We start from the raw sequence: 16,602 nt of genomic DNA, 5'->3' as shown, positions 1-16,602 counted from the left end.
CTGTTTGGGGCACCTGGGTGGCTCAGTGGGTCAAACATCCAACTTTGGCTCAGGTCATGAAATCACCGCTTGTGAGTTCGAGCCCCGCGTCAGGCTCTGTGCTGACAGCTCTGAGACTGGAGCCTGCTTCACGTTCTGTCTCTGTCTCTCTGCCCTTCCCCTGCTTGCGCTCACTCTCTGTCTCTCTCTCTCTCTCTCTCTCTCAAATATACAAAAAAAAAAAAAAAAATAGAAAAAGAAAACAACACCTGTTTGAATCAGGAAATGCGGACTTGAACATCCAAAGAAATTTCTGTTGCAAATACACTTCAGTTTTCTTGCCCCAAAGGCCAAAACGGCTAGCTCCAGAAATCTGTAGCTCATAAAGATAAAGCACACTCTCATTTTCCGAGACACTAGACAGCGCACAGAAGGTTTGGTCCCTGCGTCTGTAACTCTACACACTGCTGAGAGCCTCTTCGGCAGCTATAATCAGCTTTTTAGGTGGTTCTCAGCAACTGAAATGCTCTGATATAAGCCGTGCGCTGGCTGAGGTGCAACCAGCAGAAAATGTACTGCAAACCTGTGGATGGTGGCACAGAGAAGGACTGACAAATGGAGGAGAACATTTAACATAGTGAGCAGTGCTTTGTAAAATTCACAATATGGGTATAAGACTCTTATTCTCACCAAACTGCAATAAAATTGATCCAACTTGCCTACGTAACTCTTCAGGGTCCCTCTTATCATTGGCTGTTATATCTCTGAGTGTGAACTCAGAATTTATCTGGTGAAAAAGGTAAAAAAAAAAAAAAACTGTTCACAGTGGATAGCAACTGGGATGAGGAAGATAAGCATCAGCAGCCTCCATCTAGTGCGATGAACAAAACATACGTAACACAGAGAAGAAAGGGCATCCGAAATACTGGAATACTTTGCACAGGTGTTGGAGTTTTCTGACCAGGGGCATAATGGGAAGTTTGATGTTTCTGGTGGAGGAAACTGGGCAGAACATTTTCAGCATCAATTTGAAAGTTAAAAGTAGGCAACTGTCATTTTTAGGGGTGTATGTCCCTAGGCTGGCGGTGCTACGAGGAAAAGCAGGGAGATGAATATTACAAAAGGCAAGATAATAGTTGCATGGGAGCAAGAGAGAGGAGGTTGTGAGTGGGGAGGGGCACCCGAGGGGCTTCCGGGATGCTGGTGTTTCTTTGATCTGGGACACGATCCCAGGGGTTGTCAATAACTACAAATCTATGATACCAGAGTGGTTAAGCACTGTTGTGTATGCATAAGAGGTCTCATAATAAATTTAAGAATGCATCAAACCATTTACAATGGTATACTTAAAAGTCAATTAATATTCTATTGACATGATTATAATCCTTCCGGATGCAGGAGAGCACCCTCTGTACTGATAATGCCAAGTGCACAGGCTCAAAAATTGTGCTAACTGCCAATAAGGCCGGGGAGAGGAATTTGGATAAATACATTTTAATAAAAAGAAGCACAAAGTCTAAAGACCGTTGTTTTGAACAACTTTTGTCGCTATCTTGAACAATCACAGGCATTTTTCTAGAACTCTTTGGATAAGAATAAATTGAGAGTTAAAAACGGTCTGCTTTCCGCTCCTCCAAAACAAAGGTAGAATGCTCTTTTTAAGCGTTCAGGGTGGAAATAGGTGGAAAGAAACTATTTTTGCATTCTCTGCTGGCTACCGAAAGCATTCCCACCTTGCTTCTGTTTTTCTAAAATGTCATTTTATTTTTAACCACTTACTAAGTTGCAAGAAAAGAAGAAAGGCAGCTTGGAAGGGAGAAACCCAAGCAAAGTAAGGATGAAGGCATAGTCTCCTTGGGCATGGGCTTCCTCCTAAAGATACAGGAAGACTTGCTGGCAGCGTTTCTAATTGGTGTGCAGACTCTCTACGTCTGTAAAACCCTGAAGACTCACACGCACACCAAACAAATGTGGGAGCCCACTGTCCTCGCTGAGTTAGGCAGCATTTCCAAGAGGAAACAGGACAGTAGACGATGCCTGTCGATCTAGACGGAATGAGCTCCTGGACACCACCGGTTCTGTCCTACAGCTCTTTTTCTGGTCCCTGTCCATGGACAGTCATTCCCTACGACAGAGCCACTTGACTGAGAGTTATTCCTGTTGCACGTGCGCGCGCACACACACACACACCCCCTCATGTGGTTAGGTGTGGCCGTGTAGCTCAGGTGTAATAGGTGATGTGCCCCATTTCCAGGCCCGGTGTCCAAAAACTCCAGCCTGAGGCTCCCACCCTCCCTGCCTCTGCCAGCTGGGACTGCAAGAAAAGGACCTCGTGGGGATTCAGAGGCCACTGGGGGTGACAGAAACACTAGGTGGCAGAAGACAGAATCTGAGTCCCACAATATCATGGGGCAGAGGTGTCACAGCTGACCCACACTGAATCATGACGTGAGTGGAAACCTTGATTCTGTGATTTCGGTGTTGCTTTTTTTTTTATTAAAAATTTTTTTTTAATCTTTATTTTTGAGAGAGAGAGAGAGGCAGAGTGTGAGTGGGGGAGGGGCAAAGAGCTAGGGAGACACAGAGTCCGAAGCAGGCTCCAGGCTCTGAGCTGTCAGCGCAGAGCCCGACGCGGGGCTCGAACTCACAAACTGCAAGATCATGACCTGAGCTGAAGTCGGACTCTTAACCGACTGAGCCACCCAGGCACCCCGTCAGTGTTGCTTTTGTTAGAAAAGGTATACTACTATTCTGACTTTCATACATGCAAATCAAAGACGAACTGTCAAAATTTCTAAATCACCACCCCCTCCCTGCAATAAACCACAAAGTTTAGCATTAATCTCAGAAAATTCCTAAGTTTCATTTAGTTTCAATTAAAGAAAGAAGATCAGCTTTGGACTGCAAGATTATGAGCTTCTTGAATCCTGGTGCTGCCATATTCATGCTATCTACCACAATTATTCAAGATCTGGGAGCTAGGGAGCAAAGGGGCTGTGTATTTCAGAGTTGGACAGATATATAGACAATGTGTGTGTAAATAGGTTTCTAGGCAGTTTGTCAATACTTTAAAGCTCATTTATAGAGTGCAGAATTGCTTTTTAGAAAAATATGAATTTACATTCTTGCCTGTTTTTGAATGTATATCCATCCATATTTTATTTTATGCTTTAAATGAATAATTCTTTAGCAACTAATTATGTTTAACTTTTAATGTGTATTGATCATGCACATATCTTCTTTGGTGACCTATCTTAATTTATTTCCCTACTTTTCTATGTGGTTTTAGTAATTATATTGAAATGATTATGTGTGTGTATTTGGAAGAGCAATGATCGAAAGCCAAAAGAAAATGTATTTTGGATTTTATGCTTAGCTCCCCAAATAGCTATCCAGAAACCAGCCTTGACTCTGTAGGCATCATGAAGGTCTCTGTATCCCAAAAGGACCAGGACAATCTGCCTTGTGCCTCATGTTGCCCACAAGGATGCTAAGGGCCCTAATGGACTGCAGTTTCTGAGTGGACATATTACATAGAAAGGAAATGTCATTCTAAGGTATATAAAAATGGGAATCACATGAAAATGTGACCTGGGAGGAGAAGATTAACAACAAACAGAAAGCACTGAGGACACAGTCGGGGATGCACCTGTACTTGGATGGTGTCAGTACAGCCAATGGCCATGGTAACGGCATGTCACAGAGAAACCAGGAACGATGCCCTCGGACACCCCAAGGCTACAGGAAATCCATGTTGCCAGGGCCCATAATGGACTAGAGGCGAATCCATTCTACATGGTCTTCAGCATGTACTTGTAGAACAGCACTCCAAAATAAATCAACCTAACTTCACGAAGCTCCATTCAGTTGTGTGAGTGATACTCATGGTTAAGAGCAGATGAAAACAGTGCTTTGGCATTTCAAAATAATTTCTAGATGGAACTCTCATAATAGCAGGTACAGAAGAAAAGATAGCAAATATGTCAAAATAATTACGGAGTTTCTCCCAAAGCCCATAGTTTCATGCAAGAGTTTCTCAGAGGCTCTGGATATAGGCCATTTTGGCTGGGTTTGCTGATCTTATTTTCAACTTCAACGTTTATTGAAAATCCTATGCTGGCTGGCAAATCAAATCACTCATGGACAAAACAGGCAAGGGCAGAGGGAGTATTTTTGTGCTTATTAATGCTACAGTCTCCCACTGAAAATACCTTGTTGCTTGTGGAATGCTCACCCCCACAGTAGTTCTTAGACTCTTCAGCGGGGGACTCTAACAAATACTGGGGGCCATCCCAGAGGTTCTTTTAATTGGCCTGAGGCATGGATGAGCATTGGATTTTTTTTTAACTTTGTTTTATTGAAATGTACATCCAGGGTTGAGAAGCACTGTCCCTAGAGGGAAGCAGGGTGGGAGAATGGAGAGAATCTGGAACTTTGGGGTCAACCACACCTGGATGGAAGCAACAGCTTGATTCCTCCTGTGATCCTAGGTACCTAATACTAAGTCTTTACTTCTTCCTCTGTAAAATAAGAACAACTCCTACTTTTCAAGTTTGCTGTTGGTTTAAATATGGAAAGAGTGCTAAAAATTTGGACACTCTTCCCTTGACATTCTTTTCCACAGAACTTTCAAAATAGTACTTTAACTGTGGTTACTGGCTTCTCTACTCATACAATGTTTAAAAACACACATTCTAGAGCCACAACTAGCTGGCACTGAACACAAGCTCTGTTATCCATTAGCTGTAATACCATGTGCACTTTAATTAGCTTCTGTGAGCCTTAAATAATTCGTGTATAAAATTGGAAGAATGACAATATCCATTTCAATAGGTCTTTGGGGGATTACATGGATGCATGTATGTAAGCACTTAGAGCAGCACCTTATATACAGTAAGTAGCCAGTAACAGTCCTAATCATTACTTACTTTCTACTCTCAGGGAAATAAAATTCAGCATCCCACTCTGACAAAGCATAACAAAATTTCTGGTCAAATGAGAAGCTCACACAAAGGAGTCAGGGTTTGTGCCCGAAAGGGTTTTACACCACTTTTAATTGTCTGTCATCGTAATTATGATAATGAAAAACGTTGGTTCGTTGTTGACTAGCTAGCCATACCTTGAAGAATGTATATGTCTAAAATTGAGCTTTGAAAATGTTTAGTTCAGTGATCTTGAAAAAGGATTGAAAGACTAGATTATGGGAAAAAAGAACATCTTATGAATTCGTGGCAAGAGGTATTAGACACTTACATAGAAATGTGAACTTATACAGAGGCTCTTAGCAAAAGATTTGATGTGTGGGTTATTTAGCAATAGAAATAGATGTTTTGTCTAGCTTTTCTGTGGCTTCTATGGGACCAGTGTAGTTTGAAAAATAATTTACCAATGGTGCCTGGGTGGCTCAGTCGGTTAAGTGTCCAACATTGGCTCAGGTCATGATCTCGAGGTTCACGAGTTTGAGCCCCACATCGGGCTTTCTGCTGTCAACATAGATTCTGACTTCAGATTCTGTATCTCCCTATCTCACTGCCCCTCCCCACTCTTGCTCTGTCTCTTTCTCTCAAAAAGAAATAAACATTTTAAAAAATTAAAAAAAAATAAAAATAGTTTACCAATTCAACTTACAGCCTCTATTTTTTACATAAAGTTTGTAGTACCAGAAAACTGATCTCACTTTCCCCCCTCATAACATCACTATTCAAACAGTAGCGAATGGTTTGTTTCCCGGGCTCTGCAGATAACAAATGATGGATTTGGGGGAAAGACTGTTTTGTATGGATTGTGGGAGGGTGAGGAATAAAGTGCTGTATTTAACTCAAAGAGTGGAAAAGCACTCTTGAATAGTGCTGTGCATGAGATACAGATATCTGTATCTGACACTGATCTGTATCTGTACAGATATTGGATGTAGCTTTGGCCTTTGTTTTTGTTATTGAGAGAGAGAGAGAGAGAGAGAGAGAGAGAGAGAGAGGCAGAGAGAGAGGGAGAAAGAGAATCTTAAGCAGGCTCCATACTCTGCATGGAGCCCAATGTGGGGCTCAATCCCAGGACCTTGAGATCATGACCTGAGCTGATGTGAAGAGTCAGACACTCAACCGACTGAGCCACCCAGGCACCCCTTCGTGTTAGCTTTGAATAATACCCATGCCATCCTAGTGGGATAATCCATTCTAGTTTGCAAGCATCAGAAAGGCCTTTGGCCTCTGCCAAAGTAGAAACACAATCACCAAGCAAATATGTATCTACCAATGAATCCACCCTATTTACAGTTTCATGCAGACCCCTGAGATCAGAAAAGAGTGATTTAAAGCTACGGATTCCAGTGCCAGTGTAACCATCTCTTGTGGTTAGAGATGAACTTTGTCACTGAAGGAAGTGGTGGCTTTATGAATACAATGCCCCTTGATTATATAAATAAATCTTGGATTAATTTTCTTGGAAAAACCGTAATCTAAAAATGGCTAGTAGCCACCATGGGGGCCTGAAACCATTTTACTAGATTTCAAAATGCCATGGTGGAAAGATATTATTTTTATTAAAATTTTTTATTTATTTTTGAGAGAGGGAGGGAGAGAGCGAGCGAGCAAGCAGGGGAGGGTCAGAGAGAGAGGGAGACACAGAATCTGAAGCAGGCTCTGGGCTCCTAGCTGTCATCACAGAGCCCGACACGGGGCTTGAACTCAGGGACTGTGAGATCATGACCTGAACCGTAGTCAGACACTTAGCCAACTGAGCCACCCAGGTGCCCCACCATGGTGGAAAGATAAATGGACAGCTCTTCAGAGAACCAACAATATTCAGTCAGGTTAAAACCATGAGCAATAAAAGAATAAGCATACACGCGTGCGCACGCGCGCACACACACACACACACACACACACACACACACACACACACAAGCTGAGCTTCCAGAAACTTCTGATCTTCCAAAAACCAAAGGTAACACTGGGGCCTTTGAGGTTCAGGCATTCTACACAAGACTGTTGAGGTCAGGAAAGAGCCATCAAGGAAATGTTCAATGGAACCATGATCAACATGAACAGCAATACACCTTCTTTGCCAAATGGATCTGGCATAGAATCTGAGCCTTGCCTGAGTAATCCAGCTGTCATAAAGCTGACCTTTCAATGCATTCTTAGTTCCATTGTGGAATTAGCCATCATTTTTGCTTGTCATACACGGTATTAAGTTTTATTTACAAGATTTATAGACATTGATATAACCTTGTAATTAACTCCACCATGAAAGAACAGCATGCCATGGAAATAGTATGAGTTCAATCAATTCTTTTTTCTGATAGTCTGCTATTTTTATCCTTAGTTTGAAAAGCCTTGATTTTCTATTTCTGTTTTTTTTTTACTAGTTTATTTTATGTGTCTTGTTTTACACTCCATGAATCAAGGCAAAGTCAAATAAACCAAGGGAAAAAGATGGTCAGATAGATGGACAGATGTATACTGCTTGGTAAACGGTTGATTTATGCACTGGACTATAGGAAACACCAACCTACAGTTAAAGAATGTCCGAATGTATGTTCCTCTATGAACACACACATATATGCGCAAATAAATTACATATACTGTCTGTAGGAATACTTACATAGCATGCTTACATAACAACTGAGTTAACAAAAGCCAGTATTCATTATGTGCTTGCGGTCTTCAGCATTTAACGCAAAGGCACTCTATATGGCATTATTTTAATCTATCCACAAAGCAATGTATAAAATAGTTGCTATTGTATTATCTCCATTTTAGCTTAAAATGAAACAAGAGACATACCAAGGATAAGTAACTTGCCCTACATTATGAAGGTGGTGAATCTCCAAGCCAGGATTTGAACTTGGCTTCTCTGATTCTCTATGTACACTTCAGGATATGTGCAAAATTATTCATTGGTTTATGGGGAGGTAATAGTAAGACTTATTCAGGTCTTTAAAATGTGAAAAAAATTAGTCTTTACTAGGACTTAACGTGCTGGCTGATGCTGGAACCTCTCATACCCTGGTGTGTGTGTGGGATATATCATGTTATGACCTGCAAAGAGGGTGTCTTGAGGGGACAGTGGGAGTCCTAAAATGCAGACTCTTAGAGAGTCTCTGTTGAGCAAGGTTCAAAACAATCCAGTTTGTTTCTTACAAAATAAAACAAAAATTCTGTAATAACATTTGAAAGCCTCTTTTCATCTAATATAAGGAACACTTATAATCTGAGTTCACAGTTAAAAAAAAGGCTGAAATAATACATGACAATATTGTGACAAACTGAATTGTAGTTTGTAATAAGCACTTTTGAAGATATGTATTAAAACATTGTTGAAGACATAAAGAAACAAGTACTGAAATGAATTATACAGCATAGGAAGTTTACTACACAGTTGAAAGTCATTATGGTTGTTTGTAACTTGTCTCAGCTTTTGGTTACTTGCTACTTCTCTTTTTTCCTGGTTTCCAAAGCTCATTAAAAGTCAAAGAATAGGAAAACTTTACATAAAAATAGGTTAATTTTAGCTTCCACATTATTGTCCGTGCACACAAAAAAATTGAAAGACAATATCGTTTAGTTCAACCTGTAATGTGTGACCACACTGGTGGCCCAGTCAAATTCATTCAGTTCACTGTTATGGGGGTGGGGCGTGGTGCCCAAGTCTGTGAATCCAGCTTTAAAACTCACATCCCACACAGGACGCTAGCCCTCCAGTGGTTCCTTATTGTAGGTAACAGTCAATATTGCTAATGTGTGGAGATTAGTACAGGCCTATGTATCAGTTTTTATAAATATCTCGTTATCAATAGGTTTGCAATTCAAATATCTTTAGATATTTTTGATAACTTTCAATCATCAAGAACTGCAGACAATGTGTGTTACTCTATTCTGGATACATTGTCTTTTTTTTTTTTTAATTTTTTTTTAACGTTTATTTATTTTTGAGACAGAGAGAGACAGAGCATGAACAGGGGAGGAGCAGAGAGAGAGGGAGACACAGAATCTGAAACAGGCTCCAGGCTCTGAGCTGTCAGCACAGAGCCCGACGCGGGGCTCGATCTCACGGACCGCGAGATCATGACCTGAGCCGAAGTTGGACTCTTAACCGACTGAGCCACCCAGGCGCCCCTGTCTTTTAATAACAAAATCCACAAATATGTAGCTTTCTCCTTCTTGCTGTTAAACATTGAAAGAGGTGTTAGGGAAGGTAAGTTCTTGGTAGTGAGTGGCATTTAAAAAAAGAAAAGCAAGGTTTTAAGGAGAATTATGTTTAAATAACAGGTGATGAGGTAGATACACTCACAAAAATTATTTAAAAGGGTTCCAAAGAAAAAATCCAAAGTAGCAAGAATTACGAGAAAAGCCTAGAACAACTTGTCATGCTAGAAAGCCTGGCTAATGTGTACGAGGGGAGTGATTGCACTTTTTTTTTTTTATTTTGTATGTTTGAAATTTCCTACAATTAAAATGCTTTAAAATTTAAAGCTACATGAGAAGTAAACTAACTTTTAGAAGTGCCTTGAGTATGAAGAGAAAACATGAAAATGGATATTCCATGCTACATGGTTTTGTGAAGGAGGAGAGTTTATCAGTACAAAATTATCCCATGAAAAATAGAATCTTTCAATCTGAAAATAAATATTTCACTAACTTTTGAATGCTTTTGTTAAAAATATAAAAGTCCAAAACCTTTCAGTGAGTTTTCCTTAATATACTGATACATGCATTATGTGAATCTTAATTAATAAACATTGCATTATTGGCAAATACAGTCAAAAAATGAGTATCATAATTTACAAAGTCAACAATGCAATCGGCTTCTTCTATTTGGAAATGTGAAATACTTTTGAGTTATATTTTTCAGCTTTGATCAAAAAACCATTTAAACTAAGTACTGAAATAAGTTAATAACTTAAAATCTGACCACTGAATCAAGCTATCACAATTTCAAACCACAATTTTCAAAATCAGTGAAGCATATTTACTCACATTGCAATGATTTTATACACACACACACACACACACACACACACACATATATATATATGAATGAGGTATAGACCCCTATCTCATTCCATATATAAAAAATAATTCAAAATGTTATCAATGGCCTAAGCATTAAAGCTAAGCTATTAGAAGAAAACATGGGAGTCATTCTTCAGGACCTTGGTTTTGACAATGGATTCCTACCTTTGACACCAAAAGCACAAACAACAAAAGAAAAAATAGATAAAATGGATTTCTTCAAAATTAAAAACTTTTATGTATTGAAGGATATTATCATGAAAGTAAAAATACAACCCACAGAATAGGAAAAATGTTTGCAAGTTGTATATTTGATAAATGTCTATTATCCAGAACACATAAAGAACTCTTACCAGTCAGCAACAAGACAAACAACCCAATCAAAAAATGGGCTTGGATATTCTCCAAACAGAAACACAAATGGTCAACAAGCATACAATGAGGTACCACTCCAAATTTAATAGTATGGCTATTAAAAACAAAACAGGAAAATAACAAGTGTGGGAGAGGATGTAAAGAAACAAAAACCTTTGTAAGTTACTGGTAGGAATGCAAAATGGTGCAGCAGCTATGGAAGATAGTTTGGTAGTTCTTCAAAAGATTAAATATAGAATTAGCATATGACCTAGCAATTGCACTCCTGGGTATACATCCAAGAGAAATGAAAACATATATGCACACAGGAACAAATACACAAATGTTTTTGGCAGCATTATTCAGAATAGCCAAAAGGTGAAAACAACACAAATGTCCATCAGCAAAGAAATGGATAAACAGATTGTGGTATGTCCATATAATGGAATATTAATCAGTCACAAAAAGGAATGAAGATACATGCCACAAGTTGGATGAACTTCAAAAACATTATGGTAAGTGAAACAAGGAAGACACAAAAGGTTACATATTGCATGATTCCTTTTATATGAAGTATCTAGAATTGGTAAATCCACAGAGGAAGATAGTGGTTGCCAAGAGACAGAGGTGAGGGGAAATTGGGAACGCTTACTTAATGAATGCGGGGTATTTTCCTGGGATAATAAAAAAATTTTGAAACTAGAGATGGGTGATAGTCATCACATCACATTGTGAAAACATGAAATGCCACTGAACTGGACACTTGAAAATAGTTAACTGTATGTTATGTGAATTTCACCTCAATAAAAAAAATACATGTAACAACAGTAATATAAGTAAAGAATGTTCTTCAATGTTGAAAGATAAAAAAACTGAAAATATTAAATATTTCAGCTTTATCTCATTCTTCAAAATCCTTCAAAATATATGTTCTTTCATATATATGCGTATGTGCTCAAAATTTTTAGCAATAAGGGTATACAATTTGAAAACGTGGATAGGGCTGCTCTAGATCCATGGTAATCTGTCACTTGTAGGGTGAATCCATAGACATACTTTGTGCACCTCGGCTGAATAATATTTTAAGATTTATCTTCCATACTTTTATGCAGGTGATGCATTTTCAACATAACTCCTGCATACCTTCGTATTTTATATTTTTGTGATGCAAACACTGTTTCTTGCTCAGCAGGGATCAAATAGATATTTGAATTTTTAACCCCTCGGCGGGGGATTGAGTATCCCTAAGATAGTCTTGCATCAATAGTTCTTCCGTTATTAATTAGCATTAAAAATGGAGAAGAAAAAAGTACTAGACTTACCCACACACGGCAGAGAGTAGCCCAGCTGAGGGTCATGGGTAAACTGCCTGTCGTTAAGTCTTGTCACACAGTATAAGTAGAAACAGTCTAAGCAAATCACGTGACGATGGTTGCACTGGAAAACCAGCACAGGGCTCCTGCACAGAAAAATAAAAAAAGAAAAGGAAAACATTTCCTCTAGAACTTCTAAGAGTCGAAAGGCAACATGTGCTTTGGGACACTTTGTAACCCTATCAGCTTGCTTAGAAAATGCTCTGTGTAGACACCTGTACTGCTCACCATTGAGCACATATGTGTCAAAGCTGTGCCTTAAAAATTGGAAACATTTCATTAACTATACATAACATTGATTTTCCTAAATTTATATTTTTATATTAACATATTTACCAAACTGTTGTTTAAATCTGAGCTCAGATATAACCTCTTTCTAGATCATCTTCTAGAAGCCTCATAATTCCCAATTCACCCATGAATCACCCCATTTATACATTTTTCTTATTGATACAAAATTACATCATACTATTGATATGCTTCTCTACCGACTGTGATCTCCTTGAAAGTAGATACTGTGCTTAATTTAAATTGATATTCTCATAGTACCAGGCACCGTAAGGTTTAAATAAACGTTCCTTGAATTGTATGTTAATGATATATAAAATCTGAACTTCCCAAAAGCCAAAAGAAAAATGACCATGGTGCCAAAGTAGGTATGCTAAACAATCACTCATATTTCATTGGCAAGCAGAAAAGTAGAATTTCAAAATAAAAATTATCTAGCACAGATTCTTTTCTAAAAGATTTAGTCTATCGTGCCATCCCTACTCCACCCAAACAGCCACTTTATTAAATCAAGGTTAGGAGCTTACTAATAAATTGATATATGAGTTCTAAAATCTTTGGATTCCCTTAAAATGCTTTATAGGGGAAAAATGCCCCCAATAAGCATGTATTTTTGCTAACAAAATGAACCACATTATGTTATAACCAAAAGAAAAAAGAGAGAGAGAGAGAGAGAGAGAGAGAGAGAGAGAGAGAGAGAGACAAATTGAATTAATTTCACATCAGCCCCAAGGCCATTTTAATAGTAAAAAAACAAACAAACAAACAAAAAACAACACTGGAGTTTATCTAGATAAGCCTATTCTCTGTGTAATGACAACAAAATACAAATTTTTTTTTATTTCATACACAATTCTTAAAAGACCTCAGAGCTCTTCAAAAGCCCTTTCCCCAGAAAAATTGATATTAAACATTAATATTAGTAACATGTAATTTTCTTAACAATTAAAAGGTTTTCAAAATTCTGCTTTCCCACTTATTTCAAAGCAATATCTAATACAAAACAAAAAAAAATAACTTGGTATTTTAATGTCATGGATCAACAGGGCAATGGTCATCATAAGCTGGGCAAGGGCGTCCCTAAATGCTTTTATGTGCTTCTATTTCTCATCTCTGAACCTACTGCAGTCCTTTTGGGGCTATCATTTCCATTTCCAGAGCCTTTTTCAATTAGGCATTGACTGTGTTCTGAACTTTCAACCTCTTCCCTTCTAATAATATTCTGCTGGAAGATGATAAAATATAATACCTTCTCATTTCTATCACGAGTCAGACATACACACATGCACAAGGGCACACACACCATATTCACTCTGTGTGACCCTATAGAACTGCCGTGTTCTATGTTCTCCTCATGGCTAAGTTCTATGAAAAATATTCTCCATTCTGGTCTTAGCAACATGGTCGACTAAGCCTTTAGAGACGCTCAATCTGCTCTCAACACATGGAAGCACTGGAGAAAATATTAGAACATTCATAAAAATGTTCCTCTATATAACAAGGTTAAGAAAGAAAGCTTAGCAATTACCCGGTAGAAGAAATAAAAGGAAAACTTATAAAGCCAAAGCAGTAGGAACATGAACTGTTGGCATAGTGTCCCAGAGCAACATTAAGGTACGTGGTAGCCCCTGGTCCAGGAAGTGAGTTCTTTTCCATCCCTATTAAGGAAAAATGGAGAGAGTTTTGTTCCATGTGTGGACAACATATTTATGGATTTGCCCTTCCGTTAAAATATGGCCCCAAACTACTTAGACTGTGTGGACAATCCACAGAACATCAGCTGTTCTACTTTACTGATGGCATCCTACCATTTGGAACAGATTGGAAAGGAATAGCGAATACATGAGAGGCCATGCTGTGAGGTAAACCCTGTGCAGATTCAAGAGCCCACCATACTAGGAAAGGTTTTAGAGGCCCAATGTTTGGGGCACGGAGGGCACACTCAACAGACACAGTAGTGCATCTTGCCCCTCCCTCTACTACTGCAACCACACACACACACACACACACACACACACACACACAGATACAGCAGTACAAGGACAATCACAGGCCCTGTGGAAACATAGGCTCTAGGCCCCACAGAGTGAAACACATCGTCTTGGGGACATAGGAGGAATCTTACTAAAAATTACAGTTCACTTCTGCCTTCTTGAATTGAGATATAGGCGGGGAGCCGAACAGACCAAACCGACAGGACTAATTGATCAGCACCATCAGGATGCAAAGGGCTGGGGAAGAGTTCATAGGGTATCTGGGGGATCCACTGGTACATTTCATGGCACTGCCCTCTGGAATTGTAGCGGCAAATGGACAAGGCAGCAGTTAAGGCAGCATTGAGAAGTGCATGGTGACCGGGACCTGAGAGACCTTAGGATTTACCTGTTGAAGCAGGTAAGGTCAATAACCTTTATTATTACAAAACATATAATAGAGTCATCAGAAAGGGCTTTAGAGAATGTTTACCTTGAATAAAAAGTATGAGAAATGAATGCAGGTAGCAGTAGTTTACCAAACAGTGAGAAGTAAAGGAAACAAGATATAAAAATGTGTTCAGCTTTGGAAGTGAGGACAGATCACTAAAGTTCATTAAGGAGAATCCCTTCCCAGGCACAGGGTGTATATATAAGTGACACCAGAACCTACATGTGTGGTTTTACATGTCCATTTTGGACAAAAAGAAAAAAAAAAGAAAGAAACTTACAAGAGTTTCAGGGAGTGACAAGTATAGAGAAGTCACTCAGGCATTCTGTCACTATCCATTTGGAGTGAATATATATATATATATATATATATATATAGAGAGAGAGAGAGAGAGAGAGAGAGAGAGAGAGAGAGAAATATAGAATATATTTATATATATTCTATATATCTATATAATGTCTATATAATATATATATCTAATATATATCTATATAATATATATAGAGAGAAATATAGAATGAACATGTAGAAAAAATACATATGTTGATGAATAATGTTATAGATATAGATGTAGATAGTATATGCCCATATTCATGCAGAATTATCAGTCAGTTGGAGTTCTTGATACAGTTTTGAGGTAAGATTGTCCATCCCTTATCAATAATATTTCTAGTTATAAAAAAAGAAATTTCTAGTATCTATGAAAAAGTTAGGTGAGGAATAAGCATGCCACCCATAGAAACATTATTGGATTAATCATCTGAGTCATCTAAGAAAAGAAGTGAGGATCATTTCATGGCTGGAGGGACTACATAATTAACTTCCTAAGTATGAGGCAAAAGAGGACAGTGGGAAAAAAAAAAACACTAGTATTTATGACCACCCCCTTTGGGTTAGGTACTTGCTAGGAACTTCTCAAACGTTTTTCCATGTCCTCCACCTATAATAATCTGCCCCCACTCTATCACACATCCTGTTCCTCTCTCTGCCTCCAGCTTTCTTCCAGGTCTTTTACTCCTGGGCTCGTGCTCTGTGTCACTCATTCTTCTAGTATAATACTAGCCTTTATATTCAAATCAAAATTCCAAACTTCAAGGTGCAGTTCAAGATGAGACCGCTAAGGAACTTTTCCTGGAGCTTAATTCTTCACTGATTTTTCTCTTTTTAACTTTTAATCCACAGGGTCTATCCTAATGTGCTTCCTACACTGTCTTCACTTTTATTCAGACTGAGTGTTTCATAAGTTGCTACTTTAGCTGTCAGCATTAAATGAAAAATCCTGAAACAGTGGGGGCTGAACTTGATTACCACCTTCATGACCCATGTCTCACCAAATACAGCAATAAGCACATGACATTATATAATCAATAGTTACTGATCATACCTGTGGCTTACTGAACAAAATGTTTTTTATTTCATAATCTCTCTGCTCCCATCCTTATATTTTTTACTCAGTTACTTACTGAGCATCTACTTTGGCTGAAGTAGACACTCAATAAACACACACGGAATACAGCAGTGAGTGGATGAAAAAACATCTCATGACTGATGGAAGCGTTGGGAAAAACACACACAACTCAGTCACAGGCCACAGTCTGGGGACATGACACACATGTGGAACAGGTATTAAAAGGATGTATGTGTGGTCATCAAACTCTGGTGCCACAGAAGTTAGGACAGCAGAGAAGTATGCGTCAGGGTTAGGAAACCTGAGCTGAGTTTAAAAGAATGGGGGATCAGCACTGGGTCCCTGGAGAGAAATGTGGTTTCTGGGCAGGGCAGCAAACAGACGTGGGAAAGAATCTTGGAACAGAAAAGTTATCAGCTGGGCTGACTGAGGGGATGTATCAGGACAAGAGAAAAGAGATGAGAAGGGTTGGGGACAGGGGTAGGAGGACTTCAGGAGACTGGCCTACTGTGTGGTCTCTTGCTCATGGGATTCACTGAGGCTTGTGAGTCTCGGAAGGGAGAGATGTTTTCATATGTTTAATTCTGAGGGAATGTGTGGAGGAGAACAAGTTGGAAGTCGTGAGAACTATTTGGAGGTCATTTTAATAACACAGGCATGAGTTACTAAGGAAGCAGACTGTGGTGTGCGGGCGGTTCTAGGAATGGAAAGAAGAAGATGGACAGGAGTGATTTTTCTGAGGAGAACCTGCCAAGACTTATCT

General features: G+C 38.9%; 1 protein-coding gene across 2 annotated transcripts in view; it reads right to left on the bottom strand.

Moving 5' to 3' along the window:
- PRKN (parkin RBR E3 ubiquitin protein ligase) overlaps positions 1-16,602 on the bottom strand; it is a 1,360,680-nt gene that overhangs the window by 421,055 nt on the left and 923,023 nt on the right. For both annotated transcript variants that reach the window (XM_040448602.1, XM_040448601.1), the window contains exon 7: positions 11,669-11,805. In XM_040448602.1, the coding sequence (XP_040304536.1) occupies positions 11,669-11,805 (137 nt within the window). The remainder of the gene's footprint in view (positions 1-11,668; positions 11,806-16,602) is intronic.

The sequence above is a fragment of the Herpailurus yagouaroundi genome, unplaced genomic scaffold (genome assembly GCF_014898765.1).
Source record: "Herpailurus yagouaroundi ecotype Mexico unplaced genomic scaffold, PumYag 198, whole genome shotgun sequence".
NCBI lineage: Eukaryota > Metazoa > Chordata > Mammalia > Carnivora > Felidae > Herpailurus > Herpailurus yagouaroundi.
Note: the sequence above shows the minus strand (reverse complement) of the source record. Positions and strands in the feature narration are given on the sequence as shown.